This window comes from Vipera ursinii (assembly GCF_947247035.1).
Source record: "Vipera ursinii genome assembly, chromosome: 1".
In the NCBI taxonomy this organism is placed as follows: Eukaryota; Metazoa; Chordata; class Lepidosauria; order Squamata; family Viperidae; genus Vipera; species Vipera ursinii.
Genome location: NC_139512.1, coordinates 283,539,860 through 283,561,285, shown reverse-complemented (window position 1 = coordinate 283,561,285; position 21,426 = coordinate 283,539,860). Strand labels below are relative to the sequence as shown.

Below are 21,426 nucleotides of genomic sequence, written 5' to 3'. Positions count from 1 at the left end.
GAGACATTAAAAAAAGAGGAAAAAAGCCAGAGTGGTTCATGTCAGGTGATTTTAATTAAGAATCAGATATGAATTGTAGCCAAATACAATTGTGAATAAAACCTCAATAAAAACATCTAAGAAAGGGAGAAACATCAGGTTTATCCATGAAACTATACTGAAGAGAAAGGCAATATACAGTGTTAACTGTTCCAATGTGTAAAATCCATGAAGAGGTTCCTTGCAAAAATTTCATTAAGATTAAACAGGATTGGAGATAGACACAATAGGAGAATTAGGGCCAGTTTACCCTATTTCAGGGGTGTCAAACTCAATTTCATTGAGGGCCGCATCAGCATTGCGGTTGCCCTCAGGGGGCCGGGTGGGTATGGCCAGGGTGGGTGTGGCCTACTGAGTGGGCGTGGCTAGAGTGCATATGGCCTACTGGGTGGGCATGGCCAGCTCTACATCGTTTGCATCAATGGGGGCCTGGGCAGGAGTGGGACAGATCTGGGGGTCTCTGGCAGAAGGAGGGTCTCTGGGCCAGGGCCAAGGCAGTGGGGGCCGTTCCCTCACTGTTTCCAGGATGGCTTCGCGGGCCGCATGAAACCACTTCACGGGCCGGATCCGGCCCCCGGGCCTTGTGTTTGACATGTCTGCCCTATTTCATTGCTTAAGAGCAGCTATCTAAAAATGTTGCTTTCAATGACCTCAGGACATTAACCCCCACATCCACTGATATATAAATGGAAAGCTCTAGTCAAACCAAACTGCACTTACTTAAGTCTTGAATTGGTTAACCTGAACAACAGATCCTGAGCTGGAAAAGCACTTTATACTCTGACATTGGAAAGGCTCCCTTTTATCATCTAAAAATACACTGAAGAAATGTCTTCAGCTTGAAGGACTTTATGCCAATTTTCTTTTTAAAGAATCAAACAAGTACTCTTTTCTTAAATAAAAACCACTGAGGTTTTTTTTTATAAGTATGGTGTCTTTAAATACACTGAAACAGGGCAAGCAAACTAGATCCAATCAAGTGTCAGGCGCTTGTTTTCATTAATGAAAATCTTCCCTCTTTGGCTCAGCAGCAAAAGTTAAGCAATTCTAGAAATGCCAATTATTCACATCTGCTATCCCAATTCAATGGACTCTTATATGACACTAATAGTTATGTTGCCATGTAGGTGCGCACCAGGAAACCCAAAGCAACATCTCCACAGTAGGAAATGTGGTGCTAGTTACAAAGAACAACCAATTAATTCTTTTATTAATTCTTTAATTAATTAATTAAGACAAAGCCAAGCGTCTTCTACAGTTTCCTACTCCCATCTTTAGCACAAATATCCCAGTGTCTGTGTAGTGTGTGTGTGTGTGTCTGTGATGGCACATAAAACACCCCTGAAAAAGAGCATTTTTCATAGTGTTCTCTACAATTAATTCATTTTATTATTTTCTAGAGTTGTGCAATGCTTCATATCAGATTCCAAAATGGCGTTCCAGTCTGTGAGGGACAGCTGCCTATCAGTGCTATATATTCTGGCCTCCACACACTGCAAAGCATGAATTTTGGAACTGAATTTGAAGACTACCTAGTTTTATTTCCCATTATATCTTTTACAGCAAGATTCAGAACTTAGCCTCTTGACTTTTGTCATAAACATTGTTAATGAGTATATATAAGCAGCAAAAGGAATAAGGAATCTTAAATAAAACGGAACAACACATGATTTGTAGAGAAACGACTTTTCAGTTCACACCACTCACAGGAACGGACAATGAACAACTCTGAAGGTGGAACCACTTATCTGGTGGTTAGTAAGAAAGAAGGCTACAATTAGCCAACCTGACAACAGATACAATGCCCAAACAGACTTCGTGAGAATTCCACACGGCATCAGAGGTACATGTGTATAGTGTATATCTATTATTGGGTCATCTCTCAGGAAATCCAATTCTCAAGGTCAAAAGCAGAAATTCAATAACCTTTGGTATTTGGTTGGAGAAATCACAATTTGTGCAGAAAGGGGAATTAAGGCTTGAAGGTGATGGGGAGAGAAGTTGCAATACTTTTTAAAGTTACAGAAATGCGATGTCAGTTGCATAGCTATTTCTGGATGTTGCAGATGCTGGACAAGACCGGCCTATGTGTGTGCAGCCAAAGAAGGTGGTATGCTGGCCCACTTCAAGGTGCAGGTGAGGGATGTCATCTTTAAAGTGTTCTTCCACGTAAAATAGTTTCTTTGTAATATTAAAACAACGGAAAATATAATACAACAGGATGTTTGTGATACATTCAGGTTCTATTCCCACTATGGGAAGCAGTACCAGGAATCAGAAATCTCATGAAACTTTTTTTTAATATAGTGCTTTGTTTTTAAAGAAAGTGTCACAATGCCTTGCAATAAAACATGTTGAAGAAATGTAACAGCAGGGACTAAGGGAAATGAGCTACATTTCAAAATGTGCTTCATTGCTGCTACTCCAAAAGTAATGAAACAAACTAGTTATTCTTCTGAAGATCCTTTTACCAGATGGTTTTTAATCAGTAAAAGGCAGCTCAATCCATGTATTTGATTATTTCTCTAAGCTAGTCTCTCCTTTCTTCTCCTTTTAAGTTTTACAACAAAACATATCAAATACATTTTATTAAATGTTTTATTTTTAACAAATGATCCCATTTTGTGTACCAATTAGGCCTCATTTCCCAGAAAGAAAACAAAAGTAACCATACACCCCCTCCCAGCACACACCTCATTATTAGCTAAAGCTTTTTTTTTCCCCTGCATCCAATTCAAGTGTCATAGACCAATGCAAAAACAAACATATAAATAAATGTCTGCAGATTTATATCCTGCATAATATATTTGAAAGAGATGTGCTGAATTTTGGGCTTTTGGACTCTGTGCTTTCATCTTTCCTCTATTAGGAAAAGACCACGTGGTATTCACAAAATGTTTTGGACCACTAATTCTAGAACCTTGAACCTACTGGGCAAGGCTCCGACAGATGATATTAAAAACTATCTGTGCTTGATATAAACAATCATCTTCTTGTACAAATGTATTTAATAATACAGATGGTAGCCTATTAGCTGTTGGCATTCATGTGTAAAATAAATATGGGTATTCTGTCAGATGGCTTCATTTTCTCTCTAATTAGATTGCACGCTTTGTCTTTAGCATATTAGGCAATATACAGTGTATCCCTGTTCATCACCAAATATGATGCGTAGAATGGCAATTAATAAAAGATCCAAAAACCCACCCACCCTTCTAACAATGGATCACTTCAAAATACAAATACTTATCAGGTTTCTACAAAAAAAGTATTAGTACAAAGGGCACCGTTAAAAAAGAACTGGGAAAAAAGTTTTAAAAACACACAGAAAAACCAGTAACAGAAATCAAAGACAAAATGGAGAGAGATGCTCTTTTTCTTTCTTCAAAACCCAACTGAAGGATTGTTTTTGTCTACCAATTGTCCAGAAAATCAAATCCCGTCTTCAGGATAACATTACTCGCATTACCCTGCAGAAAGAAAGAAAACTTGCTTTAGAAAAGAAAGCAAGTACTTAAAATTAAAAATAGGTGTAAAATCAAGAATAACCAAGGTAAGAGTTACAAAGATATCATATAATGGTTTCGGTCTAGACCTGGCCTTCTGCATACACCGTATTAGGAAAGCTTTTGATTCAACAAAGAGTTTCCACCAGAGATGGGTTTTCATTGATTGTCCCTCCCTTCTGGATATCTTATGGCTTCCCAAAAATTTCCTCTAGAAGGCTAGGAAGATTTGGGGAAGGAAGGCTATGAAAGAATTGCCTCCCTTCTACTACCTGCTAGAAAGGAATATCATATATGGCTGTGCTCTAATATCTTGCTGTTTAAAATATTCAGATTATGACTGGCTCTTCACTGGACTTTCTCTCATAAGGCTCAGCTTCCAGAAATACTACCCAAACAATATTTAACATTAATGGGAGATGTGTAGAATATTTGCATGATCAGAAAGGCTGGGTTATCCAGAATACCAACATTACATACACAAAAGCTACTAATATTCAAACACATTTCATAATAATAGCTCTGTGAGATCATGCCAAGGCCTCCCTTAGACCAGCATTTTTGTTTCTCATGGAGGTCAACAAAGAAAGATACAGACATACAATTCTAGATTTATTTTTAGTTATTCAAAGAATTTATATGGCTGCCCAACTCAAACAGTGCAACTCTGGGAACCTTTAAAATACATGCCTCTCCCAAACTGCTGTTCCCTGTGAAGAGTATTTGGATGACTCCTGCTCCTAACCCAGCAATAAGACTAACTTGTCCATGATTTCATCCAACCCTTTCAAAGCCACTAGCTATGACCATATCTTCAAGTCATGAAAGTTACTATTGATGGTGTGAAAAAGTGCTTCCTTTTTATTGTTCTAATATTCTTCTAACAAACTTCATTGGATGAGCCATGATTCAAGTGTTTAAGACTTCCGGTTCCTGTTTTTCAGCAAAGCAGCTGGAAGATTCGGAATGCCGAATCCTTCGGCTGAAATTTCTTTTTGTTGGGACCCTAAGGGGCCAGAACCCACCCTGAAGGGGTGGAATGAAGGAAGGAAATCCCAGGGACTTAGGAGAGATGGCGGTCTCTCCAAACAGTCCAGGAGAAGCCTCCCAGAAACCAACAGAAGAAAAGGCTGGCTAACTCCATGTCCAGCCAAAGCTGAACTCAAACAGGTCATAAGCTTTTAAATTAAGCGGATTTTAAACAGCATGCTTGAATCTGGTTAAGAATACTGATTTTCTCTATCCTACCTATTTTCCTGAAGAAGAAAGTCCCCAAAATAAGAGATCTCCGAAGAAGGAAAGAGGGACTCTGCTCCCTCCCTTTTGGCTAGCGGCGAAACTTACCCTTTAGAGAAAGAAAAAAGACTAGAAAGACCTGAAAAATGTGTAAATGCTGACACCTGCTGGTGGATGAGGATTTTTTTTCTGACCCTCAAAGTTTTTAGAAAATGCAGCTGTGTAAACAAAGTGAGTAACAAAGCTGAAGCAATGAATACTTCAAAAAAGCAAACATATGATAAGCAACAACAATTTCAAAGGACAATGATTTTAAATTACATAGAAATTCAGAATAACTTTGAGAGCAAGAACCAACTTATTTCCAATTTAATTCCACTCCAAGAAATTTCCCAGGAAAATACAGTAGAGATGACTGAACAAAATTCTGAGGATAGAGACTTACAGATGGAACCATATAAAATGATCACTTTTCAAGTGTTTGAAAGTAGAGAAAAACTCTACTTTCTTAAAAGAAGAGAAAAACTCTACTTTCTCCTTGCTTTTATATTTTACTTATTTTTATAATTTTTAATGATTTTATACACCTCAATCATGTCCCATGCCCTTCACTTTTTCTTCAAGATGAAGAGTCCCATCATTTTCTCATAGGTTCAGGTCCCCTTTCCACATTGGCTGTCCTCTTTTGCACATTTCCCAATTCCATTATTTCCTTTTTAAAATGCAGCAATTAGAACGCTGCTTTATATTCCAGATGTGAATGCATGTTAGATTGGCAAAGAAGGCATTACATTGCCAGCAGTTTTACTTTTAACCCCTTTCACAATAATCCTGAGCATGAAATCTGTCTTTTTCATAGCTATCATGCATCAGGTTGACGTCTTCATTGAGCTACTGATTCTGACCCACACCCTCAATCCCAATATCCTTTTCCTGTTTAGTTACAGAAAGCTCAGGCCTTATGCATGCACCCTAAAGTGCATTATTTTTCCTGTAATTAAACTGAATACATGCTCTTTTGGTTGCACACTCACTCAATTTTAAGGGGAGCTCTTCATAATCAGTTTTCAGTTCTACCCTCATGAATGGAAAGAAACTACCTTCCCTTTTCCACTACATGTGTTAGACCAGGGGTCCCCAACCTTGGCCACTTTATGACTTGTGGACTTCAACACGGCTGGCTGAGGAATTCTGGGAGTTGAAGTCCACAAGACATAAAATGGCCAAGGTTGGAGATCTCTGCACACTGGAACTGCTGCTACAAATGTCACATGTACAGTACAGGCAAAATCTACAGCAGAAGGTAATCAACTTTATGTTTATGGAACAGCATGTAGGACTTCAGGCAATCTATCACTAGCATATTCTGTACATTTTTAAGATATGAAATTGTGATGATTAGATTAGATTGGGAAGAAAACAAAGGATTTCAGTTGTAAGGTTTTAGTACTCTACAGAAGTCATTTCTTGGACTCGGGGGGGGGGGCAGGTGGAGAAGTTTTATTTTTGTTTACTTTTGCTTGGGTTCTTTCTACCTACCATACCGTAACAGGACAGATTAAGAATCAGCCCTTACCTGGTCAAATCCTTGTAAATCTGGAACAAAACTGCTTTGGGCATCTTCATTTTGAGTTGCAGCAGATGACAATTTCTCTGCAGGGTCACGATGAGCATCAAAGGCACTAACTGCAGGTTGGTTGGACGGAGGCTTTTCCCATTCTACAGATGTTAGGGAAACAACTGGGGTGATCACTTTTTCAGGCTTAGGAGGACTAGGCTTCTCTGCTTTAGTTACTTCTTTTGGACCAGATTCTTGCCTATAATGCGGCTGGAGGGTTTTCTCTCCTTTTTCCATGGATTTGATTTGGCTTGGGGTTAGCGAGTGGAACTCCGACTGTTCCCCTTCGTACTTGGAGCGCTCAGCATTTATCTTCCAAAATGAGGACTCCTCCTCTTTTTTGGCCGGTATAAGCCCATCTGAGTTTTGTGGTTTAACACCCTGGGAAGGTTTGGGGGCTGGGGGGCCAGGTGCAGTTTTGCTAGGCTGTTTCGGTTCGTGCTGAGGCACTGCAGCCCCCGGTTCTTGGATCAACAGAGAAGCAATACTGAATTCCATTTGACTCTGTTAGGGAATTAAAAGTAAACAATGAACCTTAGTTCTTTTCCATGGGCAAATAGTAGTTAAAATAAGACAAGGGGATATCTCATTTCGGCTATAAAGATTATTGGCACCTTATACAGAGTACTGATGTTCGTAAGGTAAGGCAGCTTACCTTTGGCAATGTAAAAATGACAATTCTGTAGCAGTGCAGATGAGGCAGAACAGTTCTTTATTCTAGTCTAGCTTGGAGGAAATAAACATTCTTCCTCTTCTCTGCTGGCAAGAAGCCACATAGGCAAAGTTTTGTCAGAGAAGAGGTTGAACATTTAAATCATTTGCTTACTTTGAAGGGTGACCTAATTCAGAGGTCAGCAATGTACTGCCTTCCAGATGTTGCTGGATTGCATAATCTTTTGCCATTGGTTATCTTGAGTAAGGCTACTGAGAAATGGAGTTGCCCACATGGAATTCTTTTTTTTTAAGTACAAGATACACATTCCTTAAGAGTTATTACAGGACAACATGATGCAAAAAAATGCAGAAAATGTTCAAATGGAAACAATCATTTAGAGGCTCTGGACAAGGGAAAAAACTGCAACAGTAAAATTTTAAAAGGCAACGTGGCTTGGTCAAAAGCTACTGAAGGAGTTCTTTCTCCTCCATCATGCTCTTCAGAATAATAGTCTTGGTCCAAGATATCTGCAAGTCATTTCCTCTCACACAAACCACTGCTGTGGATTCAAGGCAATACAGCCATATGAATCTTCTGGCCAGACCAGGATCCTTTTTTAAAAAAACAACAACAACAAACTAGTTGTTGAGAGCTCTACCCTGGAATAACAGCCTACGTTTACACCAGATAAGGAGATGGGAGAAATGTTCGTAGAATTAAAACAAGACCAGCTACTTAGCCTGGATATACAATATTTAAATTTAAAATTCCCAACCCAACTCAAACTTTTGTTTCACTAAAAATTCCTTCCTTTCATATTTTAAAAGACAACTTTTTAAAATGTAAGCATATTCAGTCATGTAAAAAACCATCTTGAATACCTCATCTATTTCCCCAGTCTGAAGACAATACAAAGCATATTTCCTTCCCAACTCTGCCCAATTAAATATCCATTCAATAGTTAAGATTAAATCCGAGTACTTTACAGATATAAAAAAGAAATACAAACCTAATGGGAAAAGATTCTAACAATACACCCCTTTGCCAATGCTCCATTAGTCAGAGGATGATCATCTAGAAGAGGTAACTGTTAAACACCAGGAAAATTAGGAGATCCAGACAGTTCAAATGGGTATAAAGATTTATTGCAACCTTAAGCTCCCTACAAGTATCTGAATTACTAATGGTCAAGGGAAATTAATGGGAGATAAGAATAGAAGGAATTCAAGGTGGGCTGGACTTAGATCTCTGTTGGGCACAAAGGGACTCTTGATTGATGATGCATTTGATCCATCCTTGGGACTCAACCTGATCATCTCCTATAGTAACTAACTCCTTCACAAATTTTCTTCTATGGCAATCCCATCCAACCATAATGCCAAATGCCAGTTGTAGCACAGGCAAGTAAGCACAAAACTGTAGTGTATGGCTATGCAACTAAAAAACAAAGACTACGTCCAACTTCCCCCCCAAACTCCAATCCAATTTTTGGAAATCTCATTCCTGCCCATGTATGTAACGCGGTTCCAATAATTCATAATGTATCCTATCTATTGCAGCTTTCACTCTATTCACAAATGCTAAGTGCAGCTTTGTCCATTAATACATTTTCTAGAAATCCTAGACCTGCTTTCATCATCCCTCGGACTCTTCTGATGGGGGGGACATCATTTCCTACCATTCTCAGCAATTATCACAATAGTTGGAGCATCCTGGAGGCCTAAGTCCATATAACTCACAGGCATTCGTAGGGGAGGGTGTTCTAAGCCAAAAACTCTTTTCCTACCCTTGAATCTTTTAATTACACCATCAATGACACTTGTTTATATCCTGGCTTGATCATCAGGGAAGGAATATATGTGAAGGTCTTTCTTTTCCCACTTCTACCAGGAAATTTAATTAAATTCACTTCAAGGCTGCTTATGGCTGAACATTTCTCGTCAGCTGTAAACAACCGAGGCATTCTTCAGATTTCTCACATTTCCCAATACTGACCTATCGAGATGATGCCCAAGTTGGGAAAGATGCTCCATGGATCAAAAGAAAGATGGAGGAAGTTGCACTCTCCCTCCTTCAGATGTTCCCTTGCAGGCTCCATAACCAACCACTGCCATCCCTCCCAGCATGTATGGGTTGCATTATAAGGCTGACTCCCATCATGCTGAATCAAGCTGGATCTGAACTGACACATATTCAACTCTGAACTAAAACCAGAGAATACCACAAGAATCCAAAGAGCTATTTTTATATGTTATGAGCTTGTGGGGAATGTAGAGTATTTCATGAAGTAGATAGCGTACAGAGCCAAAACTAGCTGTTTGGCTTGGCAACTGCAAAACAGAAGATAAAATAATGGGGGTGGAGGAGTACGTAAAACAAAACCTGAAAGACAGGACTTTATAAAAATGTTCAACAGGCCTAACCTTAAGCAGAACCTAGACTTCCACAAAGCAAAATTATATTTAAGAGACATTAAATAAGAATCTACAGCAGGCTGCATTGATACTCTTGGAGCACACATCTCTAGACAAAGCTGTTCTATGGCTGTATTTACTCCGTGCCTTAAACTTGCCTAAAATGGGATTAAATAGTCTGTGATTCAGTGGCAAGCAACTATTGTTTTGTGTGCTGTCTTGAATAAACCATCTTATTAAACCATATTTTTTCAGCTTAGCACATTATGTGAACATAGCACTTGTGTTTAACTGATCTAAGTTCAGAAATAATAATAATAATAGTAGTAGTAGCAGTAGCAGTAGTAAAGTTGGAAGGGACCTTGAAGGTCATCTAGTCCAACCCCCTGCTCAGGCAGGAAACCTATACCATTTCAGGCAAATGGCTGTCCAGTCTCTTCTTAAAAACTTCCAGTGTTGGAGCATTCACCACTTCTGGTGGCAGGTTGTTCCACTGGTTAGTTGTTCTAACTGTCAGGAAATTTCTCCTTAGTTCTAGGTTGCTTCTCTCCTTGACTAGTTTCCATCCGTTGCTTCTTGTCCTGCCTTCGGGTGGTTTGGAGAATAGCTTGACTCCCGCTTCTTTATGGCAGCCCCTGAGATATTGGAACACTGCTATCATGTCACCCCTCGCCCTTCTCTTCATTAAACTAAACATACCCAATTCCAGCAGCCGTTCCTTATATGTTTTAGCCTCCAGTCCCCTAATCATCTTTGTTGCTCTTCTCTGTACTCTTTCTACAGTCTCAACTTCTTTTTTACATTGTGGTGACCAAAACTGGATGCAGTATTCCAAGTGTGGCCTTACCAAGGAATTGCAAAGTGGTATTAACACTTCACGTGACCTTGATTATATCCCTCTGTTAATGCAGCCTAGCACTGTGTTGGCTTTTTTTGGCAGCTGCAGCACACTTAAATGAACCTAGCCCACTTCCTCCAGCAATTAAGAATTTCTTTCTGTACCAAAGATAAGATTCTTGAGGAGTTTAATAAACTATGTTCCTGGTGATGGTGTAACTCTTCAAACTATTTTTATTTAGATCCATACAGTACACCAAACTGGTCCAAGAGTTCTCCAAAGGCAAAGGCAATGAATTGAAAAGAAGTCAAGGCTGAAATCCGTAACTAGGATTTCCATACATATACGAATGTAAATAGTACATCGAATCACACAACCATCATGCTGAAACTAGTATAAACAATGCTCTTATTTCAGGCTCCTCTTTAGAAAGAAATAAACAGTGTAACTTGTCTTCATATTGCTCCCAACCACAGAAGGGATAGTTATTGGCAAATTGCCAAATCATAAACTGGAAGGTCATCCATATGGCTGCTACAAGACTCGGCAAGTCATGACCCAGAGTTCAGAGGGAGACCTCTGAAAAATTACCATAGCCTTCATTCTTTCCAATATCATGATCTGATTGATGGGCTCCAAAGAACAAGCTTGTCTTGTCCTCCAGGCAAAAAGATTTGGGCATACTGTACTCTTGCTGCCCACTGAAGGGAGAACACACTGGTCTTGTCCTCCTTTGCTAGGACAAGAGCCACCCACCACTTACTTGAGCCTCTAAAGCTTATGGCTCTCCAGACTTATGGCTCTCCACAGAGGCTGAAAACCCTCTTCACAAATTTCTCAAAAAAGCCAAAAGTAGGAGTGGGTAAACTATTCAACATCTTACACAGCACTGAGTAACAAAGTCTGAAATTAATTCATTTGAATGCTGTGATTGCAAGGATATTTCTATCCATGTTCAGCTAAAGATGAATCAAAACTACTTTCAGGTGTTGCCTCTCAAAATGCAAACTCTTTAAGTGGGGGAGGCATACACAGAATGATGCAGGGGGGGTTACAGACAGACACTGCTGCATTTTTGGGCAGACCTATTCTGAAGACGTTGATTTAGTAATACGATATAGTATTACAGAAATACAAGAGAAGACAAATGAAGCTAAAAAGTAATTATGACTCTTTATCTCCCAACCCCCACATTTCAGAACTTTATATATGATTCTGAAGTACTCAAATAAGGCTAAATGTTACAATAGACATGAAGGGCAAAGACTGACACGTGGCCTCTTCCTTACCTCTTTTCTATTCTTTAACGTAAATTATTACTTAGAATATTCTAGGAAACTAATCTTCAGCAGAAAGCATGTGACTGCTTGCAATATACAATTTAGTTCTAGAATTTGAAATGTGTTGTGCCCTTTTCCCCAAGCAAAATTAATGCAGGTCAAGCAGAAGAAAGAAAATGGAACAGCGCTAGTCATAGAACTCATGCATATGCTGTACAATACTATTTTTCAAAGATAGAGGGGGAGACTAAAACAGATGAAAGTAATATCTGGGGCTCCATCGGTGAATTCTAAGAGGGCCCTGTGTTACATGGAACAGTCTTGCAAATACAATTTCACCTAGAAAAATAAAGAAGGCAATGTAAAATGTTTCACTGCCGCTTTGGATTACTTCTTTAAGCATGGTTTGACATCTTTTTTAAAGAATTTTTGCAGAGGTCAGAACAGAACAAACAGAACAGAAATTCTAATACCAGCCTATTAGATGCAAATGTTTGGTGACCATAAACAAGTAAATGCCTGCAAACCCAAAACTGAGAGCCAATATTCAGAGTGCAGGCCCTCAAAAACACAGAAAATTATTCCAAATCAGATCACTGACCTGCCTGGCTAAGTGTGCTGCTGAATCACAACTCCCAGCAGTCTCAGCCAGCATGACTAATGGTGAAAGATGTGGGGCATTATTCAGCAACATCTGGAAAGTCATTAGCTTCCCATGTCTGCAACAAGTAAACCAGCTTAACTAAAAAATAGACTAGTAGTTTTGGTCCAGTTACATTGTGTCTCTACAAATATACTTCACACTGTGAGCATGAAACAAGGGGTACTTGTACTTCTATTTGTTCCTCAGATGATAAATGGGTAAAATGTATTATTTTTATCATTATTATTGTTTGAAATTTATCTTGAGAAATCACAATTTTTTCTGCTGCTGAAACCTATATTCTACAAGATCATACATAATTACCTCTGGGCCCCAAAGCAGAAATTTATTACTGCATTCTGAAAATAAACAAACCTTACAATTATTGCAAATTTAAGAATTTCACAAAGTTACCTTGGTTTCCCAAGAAAAAGGAGCAGAGTGCTCATCTTGCCAGGTGATATCCTGAAATAAAAGCAAAAACAGACCAATAAGTATGTACTTTCCTCAGGGCAAAACAACAGAATCATCCAGGATACCTTAAAACTGAAGTCAAGTGAAGGTTTATTGAGACCAGCCAAAATGCCATGATAAGATGATGCACACTCTGGAATTCTTCACCAAGTAAAGTCAGCATAAATACAAGGAGATGAAGGAAGAAACAAATGCTCCCAGAAAGTAAGTCAGTGAGAGGACTAAACTCCATTTTGTCAATATGACTGAATATTTGTCTTAGAAAATAAATCCATAGCAAAAAAAAATGTGATTGATGACAAAGTATCCACAGAACCTCAGAAGTGTGGGACTTTTTGCTTACATGACAACATCTAAAGTCTATCATTCCCCATTTACAGATTCAAATGATCCATTCAAAATCTAACCTCAACTGACAAAATTCTCCCCTCTCGCTTGCTCACCAATTGTTTAACCTTTTCAAAGCAGAATCTACCTGGATTTTAGCTCTCAATTTCCCCATTCTTAACTTTCCAATTAATACTGTACTAGATCGTTAATTATTCAGTCTAACACATTCATTTTATTATTGTTTCCTCTTTTGGTCCTGTTTCTGTTGGAATCCTCTTTCATCTGTGATTTTCATTTTGTAGCCATCTGGTTGGCTTAATCTCTAAATTGTTCCATGTTTTAGCATCAGGGTGACCTTCTTCAAGTGTTATTCATATCCTGGATAATATAAATTATCCCTATTTTATTTAGTTTAAATAAGTTTAAACAAAAATCTTAATTTGCATCAAATACCCATCTTTATCAACACTTCTTTTGATAAAGAGGCTTAAATGCACTGCTTTTGTAAAATAATCTGAGTAATCCCTTGATAAACCACTGTCTCCTCCTTAATTTATTTGCTTCAACTTGTGAGCTTCCTGAATAATTTTTTCTGTAGTATATTCATTAAAAAAACTTAATTACATTTGCACTTAGTTAATTCAACTTTGCAAGCCTGGGATTTTGAACTTTGTCCTTTTCAGACAAATGTAATTTAAAGAAGAGATCATTAAGTCTCATTACTAGATAATCCATCAAGTTACTGTTCCCAGTTTTTTTTTTTGCTAATACCACTGATGCAGAGACTGCTTCATCTGCCAAGATCCTCAGCATCTGCCCAAAATGTTTAACATCCATGAGATCCTTCTCAATCATTTTATACAAGAGGTATTTTTAGTACCTAAGCTACAAGCATGATTAGCTGAGAAATGTCTAATATTTACCTTAAGTTATTATTTTTTCAGACATACACGATATATCTTCTTTTATCAAAGTAAAAGTTTTCTTATTCTAGTTTCAGTTCCTGACTTTTTTAAACAAATGTTTGATTGCGTTGGAATCCTTTTCTCAAAAACAGCCTGATTCAAAACTGTGGTTTATATTTTGGTTTCATCCTCTTCTCCAATGGTGAAGTACTGTCAATGCCTTGATTTGGTCTTTCTCTTTCTTTCTTTCTTTCTTTCTTTCTTTCTTTCTTTCTTTCTTTCTTTCTTTCTTTCTTTCTTTCTTTCTTTCTCTTTCTTTCTTTCTTTTCCTTTCTTTCTTTCTTTCTTCTTTCTTTCTTTTCTTTTCTTTTCTTTTTTTTCTTTTCTTTTCTTTTCTTTCTCCTGAATGTTTTGCATTTGATTGCTTTGGAGAGGAATTAATTTAATTAAGTAAACTAATAGCTAAAAATGTTGAGTTTGAGAAAGAGCAACAATTTCAGGGGACAATCTTGACTGATAATGGCTATGCCAGTTTTCTCTAATTATTCTAGAAATCTCTACAAATCTCAGATAGCAACAGCAACAACTTTGCACTCAGTAATGTTCTTTCCCCAAAAAACTTTACTTCTTTTTGCTCCCTGTACAGATCTGATCTATATTCTACCTGTTATCTGTGTACTATGTATGCTGATTTGTATTTATTTGTGATACCCATATTAAAGTTCCCTCATTACAGTTTCTAAAGTTGAAAAAGAGAAGTTGAAGAGATCTATCAAAATATATTCTTTACTGGCTTGGCGAGTTTAATCATAAAGCCCTACTCAAGCCCTTATCTTACACTATGCTCGGACATAAAAAAATGAATTGCTCCGGCACTGGCCAAGCCACTGAGGAATGTCAAAGTCCCCAATCTGTTATGCTTGGAACACGCATGATAACCTTACGAAAGATCCCTTGATTCTGATGTGTCTGGCTGTCATGCATAAGTGGTCTTGCTGCTTCTATTTACCAGAAAATAGTAAATGGGAAACAACATGACACAAAAACATATGGAGTGTTCCCCTAAAGCAGGAATTAGGTTTTCGTTTGGGCAGGAACAGGAACATTTCTTCCAGCTCTTGCACATCCATGACAAAAAGGCCATCCCTTAAGCCAAAGGACAGTCACATGCTGATTTCAGCAGCATCAGTAGTAAAGCATCAAGCACAAAAAGTCTGCATCTAGCTACAAGTCAGCCAGGCAGCGTGTTACAATAAAGGCATTCGAACAGAAAGACAGGAGAGGAGACACTAGTATCTTTATTGATAGCAAATGACATATACCAAGTGCAGACCATCCACCACAGGATAATAATAATTTCTCTGTCAGCCAAAGCACAAAAGAGTCTTGTGTGATCACTAAGAAAGCCTTTCAGTAGCAGCACTTAAAGTTTTCTATGTGGCATTTTAATAATACTAGTAAAATATGAAAAATGGCGAGGAAGAGAAAGAGATACATGCTCAATAGACTCACAGAGCCTTTTCCCACCTCTAAGCTACTGTATGTTCCTGCAGCTTCCGCTTCATGCCTTGAAAGGCAATCTTTAAAGCACTGAGTTTGCTGGACTGACGAACCCTCCTTGCACAAATCTCTCAGCTCCGCTAGATAGAGCAGACCAGGAGATCAACTCCATTGGAAACGCAAAACAACTTCTACTGAATTTGGCTGTTAATAACAGAATTTTACATGTCTGGTTGTGCTGTGCCTTCTCCTCCTCCTTATACTCCAGCAAATTAGGAAGGTGTCTGTCTGAGCTGCTTCCAAATGTTATCTTATTATTAGTCCCTTTTGCATAAGTAACAGGTCCTGTGTATTTTTGTTAAGGTCGTTTTCTTTATTTTCTACAAAATCCAAACTCTAACTGAATAGGATTCTCCAAGGCATGAAAAATCTAAAGGAGCACAACAGTTGTCCTCTGCAAATGTCTTGCCCCCCCCCCCCAGGAAACAAAAGAAATGCCAATGGAGTCTAGCACCTCTCTGTTTTCTCAGATTAATCAAATTGTTTGACAAAATAATTGTCTACGTAACATTCTAGAAAATCACCACCTGTGCTGAGTTCCTATACTTTCCCGAACTGCACATACAGATAACTAAATAGTGACATTAGGCAGGCAAATGTACCGTAGTTATGATTCCCTGACTGCACTTTCATTGATCCACTTCAATTAAAACTCCTACTTCCAAACCTAAATGAGAAGTTCTGAAACTATTATAGATCTTAACCATAGGAAACATCTCAGCCCTGGTTAGTGGACCTTTCAGAAGCTAAAGGATCTTGCATAAGTTAAAGCTATCACATAATCAAGTTTCCTCTAGGCTCAATGTTTCCAAAAAAAATTCATTTCAACTCTACTTTTTCATAATTTCTTTTACTTAGTCCAACTAAACACAAATTTAAAAACATCAAAGAATTTATTTACTCAGGAGAAGAGAAGAAGAGCCTTCTTTGCTTTAGTGCCGGGTCTCTGGAATTTCCTGGAATATCTTACCACCCAGGAATGAGTTTTGCCCCCACCCTATCCTTCCAGAAGGGCCTGAAGACCTGACTCTACCACAGGGGTGTCAAACTCAATTTCCTTGAGGGCCGCATCAGCACTGTGGTTGCCCTCAGGGGGCCGGGTGGGTATGGCCAGGGTGGGCGTGGCCTACTGGGTGGGCGTGGCTAGAGTGCGTATGGCCTACTGGGTGGGCGTGGCCAGCTCTACATCGTTCACATCAAGGGTGCCTATGGGGGCTTGGGCAAGAGTGGGACAGATCTGAGTGTCTCTGGCAGAAGGAGGGTCTCTGGGCCAGGGCCAAGGCAGTGGCGGCCGTTCCCTCAGTTTCCAGGATGGCTTTGCGGGCCACATGAAACCACTTTGCGGGCCGGATCTGGGCCCCGGGCCTTGTGTTTGACATGTCTGCTCTACCAGCTGGTCTGGGAACCCATCACTGTAGGTGGCTACTGGACTAATTAGCTGGCCCTCGCCTCCCCCCTGCTCTTCCTGTGCCCCCTCTGGCCATCTTTTTTAATTTCATATTATTTACAGGTAGTTCTCATTTAGTGACCACCCCATTTAGTGACTATATGCAGTTATGATGGTAATAAAGAAGTAAACCTATGATCAATGCTTGTATTTACAACCTTTACAGGTCTGTGGAGCAAAGCAAAGCTGAAGTAAGATCATAAGTATAGTTGTAACCACTTCACTTAATGGCCAGGTTGCAGTCCTAACTATGGTCACAGATTACGGTAGTTTTTTACATGAATGGAGAAACCAAGATTAAACTATGGTTGCCTTTTAGAATTATGAATACTGAACACCAGTATTGTGCAATATGCAGAAAACATATACTCCCATCCTGATATTATCCAATAGTCTAGTACTGATATATCTTATGGGCCCTAAGATGCTCCTCTGGATACCACAGGGCTATCCTAAATGATCAAAATAAACAATGACAATGCTCTTATTACATCTCAATAGCTAGGCCCATGTATTTTAGGTGAGCATATTGAGATCATTTATTAAGAGGCAGTTCTTACTTTTTCCAAAGTCTTTGGCACAAGTATCAAATATAAAAAAACAGGGAATAATTTTAAAAACTTCCATTTCAGAACACTGCAATTTATTTTCTACATCCTTGGTTTTCCTAGTTCAGTAGGGACAGTGGAAAACCTGACTTACATTTTTAGAAGGTGATTTAAAAATACTCAGACCTGAAATATTCATATTTTTTTGTAGAGAGAAGCACAAAAAAGTTAGTCAGTTTCCTGTAGTCAAACGTAAACAATTCCTCAGTACTAATTTTAGCTGTAACTTCCTACCGCCTACTGTTAACAAGTTAGCTGTTTGCAGGCCCTTTTTATGATGTTTATTCCTGTCAATGAATTTGCAGGCTAAGTTAAGCCTTGCCTTTCGTTCTTTAGTGTTCTTTCCAATTACTTTTAATTGTACAATGCTTCTTGGTTTTCTATTCTTGAAAGATTATAAGTAGATCTTGACCAGTGTAACAAAAATATCCATAGGGCTCTTAACTATTACTATACTCCTTTAAATGGGCATTTGAGGAAGCACAGAATTCATTGCAAGAACCTTCTCCAAATCTAGTGTCTTCCAGATGTTTATGGTCCAGAATTCTCAGAAATCCTAGCCAGTATTACCAAATTGGAAGAGAAGGTTTTGAAATGCAAAGTAGCCCCCTCCCCCAGGTTATCTTGAATTAAGATCTGAAGTACCTAATGTCTCGAAATATAGTTATTCTGGTCAAACCCACTGGCCTATTATTGCAAAAACATTGAGGATCCCTGGGGCATTTTGATGCTTACCAAACTCTGCAATGTATAAATTCCGCAACTATTTGGATCAGTGGCCAGATTTAGAATTTTCAGAGTATGTCTTGGCTGGTCTTCTGGGTAGAATTTACTGTTTTTAGAAAGTAGTTGGAAGGCTAGATATAAAACTAGTTGCAAAACACCCATTTACCAGAAAATGACCTGGTAAAACTGCCCTTTTTCATTACTGCTATCCTTTATGTTCAGAATACCTCTTACTAGCTTATACATCTGTCTTTTTTAGAAGTTGGGCAAACACTTGATTGTAGCTACCAACCATTTTTATTTTCTAACATTATTTATGCAGCCTATCTGGAACCTAGAAGCATTCTTAAGAATAATACTTGAGAGTCATGTCTCCTTTAAAAGTTAGATGGAGAAATGAGCCTGCTGAATGTCAAAAATGTGAGCCAAAAGGCACACACTAGTGCGCAGAGGCATTATATTGTCTACCTCTTTTTTCAAACTTATAGATTTATAAATGCACACATATAGAAACAAAGAAAAGCAACTGTGTCAAAAGATAATCAAAACATGAATAGGGAGGGTTGGATAGGGGTGGGGGAGGGGGGATTAAAGTCAAAATGTATTGTAAAACTTTTTAAATAAAAAAAAACATGAAGCCTGTTAGCAGAAAATAACACAACTGTATTTTTTTTTTACTTAGCAGCCACCACTTATACTTGCTCTTAGTTTATATTTGTTATCTAAACATAATTATATCCCTATATGACTCTTATATCTATCCTATCTTTTTTGTAGAGTTCAAGGCAATTTCCAAGAGATTCTTCTTTAATTTTATTTTGGCAATAACAAACCTTTAAGATAAACTTGGCTAAGAGAGAGTGGCTTTCACCCAGTGAAAGCTTACCGAATCTTTTAATTTCCACACTATAGGAGTGCAGGGCATGAACCATATGCCACCTTTCCTTAATCAGGCTGAGAAAAACTACATTTCTGGCTTTCCAATATTTTATTTTTTCCAGGGTTAAACAATGTGCAAATCACAACACAGCAAATCTGATTCATACATTGTAATGATATCAAATAAGGCATGCAAGTATGCGCCCACATTAAAGATTAAAAAAAGCCACTTTGACAGCCATAGCAATAGCACCAAGCAGGGATTTCTGTTGTATCTATGCCTGGAATGTAATCTAGCCAGATGCAGAGAGATACAACTTAACTGCCTGAACTGGAATTAGTGTGAATGGAATTTATTAGACAGTCCCACCTTTTGCGAGCCAGGAGACTGGCAGTCAACATTTTCTTTTTCTTCTACTCCATTAAAATAAGAAGCAAGCAAACTCTAAGGATGTTGAATATCTGCCCCAGTTCATTATCCCTAAATTAAGCTTTTATCCAGACATACAAACTAGCCTTTTTTTTCCAGAAGAAGTGGCAGCTCTACACAGAAACCTAGTTTGGAAAGACAGTGCAGCCAATATAAATTACGCTGAGCATCCTGCCTGTTGCCAATGTTTTTGTTATGATTTCACACATTCCTGTTTTCACAGTAAAATAAAGTATTTTACACTAGCAGTTGACAACTATCACTGGGATGCACAATAAAATGAAAGGTTGTGATAAATACTAAGATTCATCACTAAAACCAAAATGAATAGGAATGGGAGTAAACAGTTAAAAACTGAAGAGGCTGTTTCTTCTGTATTTAATAATTCTTGGAAATCTAAAGGAACTTTAATTCTTGCAGAGGCAGAAAATAAACAATTGTATTCTACAGACTTTGGAACTTTTCAATAGCGTAACACTTGTGGTGTGCTCTTCCATCTGAATAAATCCCACCGAACATAGTGTGACTGATGTCAACATATGCATTTGAGTTTGGAAGAAAACCCTCCCCACCTATGATCTGAGACTGTAACCCTATGGACAAGGGGCTGCTGAAACTGTAGATCATATCCTGCTGCACTGCACTCTTTATAAGGACTCAAGGACCCATCTTATATCTCCTTACCTGGTAAAACCCCCCAGGAAATTCTGACCAATTTACTTACAATTGTTATCAGACCATTACCATTCAGTCTCTTTGAATGTAGCTGAATTTTGCTACACTGCTTGTAAAATTAGGCAATCTTTGATTATTCACACAGATGAACCTACCACCTATTGTAAAAATTTATCTTATTTTTAATGTGTTTTTGTTTGCAATTCTGATCGGTGACCATGATTTAAAAATATATATAGACATCTGCACTTGTTTGGATCTGGTCAGAGGAAGCCTGGAACTCTCCAATCCAGCAGGAACCATGCATATTGTCTACTACTAGAAGACCACCAAGGTCCCATCCAGTTCTATTCCGATTAACTGACATACCGACTTCGGCCCAATGAACTTTACCATAGAAGCCAGATAATGCCTAAAAAGGAAAACGGCCCTCTCTACACATGCCTCCCTGCCAGACACTTTTAAGTCCTTTTTAAAATACTATCTCGGGTCCTCAAAGTCCCTTTCCCTGCGCCTTATCTGTTTTTGTTTGATGCCACCTCTCCCACCTCAACGCACAGGTGCCTCCCGACAGCTTCCAAATAGGACCGTCCCAACCGGGCACTGAAAGGAAATGCAAGTAAACAGCCTGCTCACCCACCGTGCATGGCAGAGAGAGCCACCGTGCATGGCAGAGAGAGCCACCGACCGGCGCACGAGAGCTTACCTCGTCCCCGAAGTGCACTACCTTCTGGCCGGTATTGAGGCGCAGATTCGGGTAGCAGACCGGGGGCGGGCTGTGGCGGGCCGCCCCTCGGTGAGCCGCGTAGCGGGCCTGGACGTGGGGCTGCACTAGGCTTTTGTCAATAATCTCGTCTTGCTGGCGGGGCGGCAGCCGCTCCCAGTCCGGCCCGTAGCGTTCGCGGATGCGCTCCTTCTCCGCCATGATTTTGCGAGCCATGGGGTTCAGCGAAGAGAAGTAGCTGAAGCGCTTCCGCTCCCGCTCGTCCAGCGGCCGGTTCCCATTCAGGACGGCCGTACGAGAGGCCGCTATCGCCGCCGCCATGGACGCCATCGCCGACCGGCGCCTGGCTTCCCACGCGGCCCCCCCGGCGCTCGGGGACTCGGCACGGCGAAAGGCGCAGAGGCGACCGCGTCTTCCGCCGCGCCCTCGGCTCGGCCGT

General features: G+C 39.3%; 1 protein-coding gene across 1 annotated transcript; it reads right to left on the bottom strand.

Moving 5' to 3' along the window:
- Nucleotides 1-594: 594 nt before the first annotated feature.
- Nucleotides 595-21,417, bottom strand: LOC310632513 (uncharacterized protein C1orf198). The gene is made up of 4 exons (XM_083349743.1): nucleotides 20,970-21,417; nucleotides 12,644-12,694; nucleotides 6,358-6,903; nucleotides 595-3,509 (listed from the first exon to the last, which is right to left on the bottom strand). The coding sequence occupies exons 1-4, from the start codon at nucleotides 21,315-21,317 to the stop codon at nucleotides 3,453-3,455; spliced, it is 1,002 nt and encodes a 333-aa protein (XP_083205869.1). The 5' UTR covers nucleotides 21,318-21,417; the 3' UTR covers nucleotides 595-3,452.
- Between the last annotated feature and the right edge of the window lie 9 nt (nucleotides 21,418-21,426).

Excerpts from the sequence above, each read along its gene's own strand:
- LOC310632513 (XM_083349743.1), bottom strand. The coding sequence starts at position 21,317 with ATGGCGTCCATGGCGGCGGCGATAGCGGCCTCTCGTACGGCCGTCCTG. Across the intron at positions 12,695-20,969 it reads TAGTGCACTTCGGGGACGAG|GATATCACCTGGCAAGATGA; the intron begins GTAAGCTCTCGT and ends CTTTTATTTCAG. Across the intron at positions 3,510-6,357 it reads ATTTACAAGGATTTGACCAG|GGTAATGCGAGTAATGTTAT; the intron begins GTAAGGGCTGAT and ends TTCTTTCTGCAG.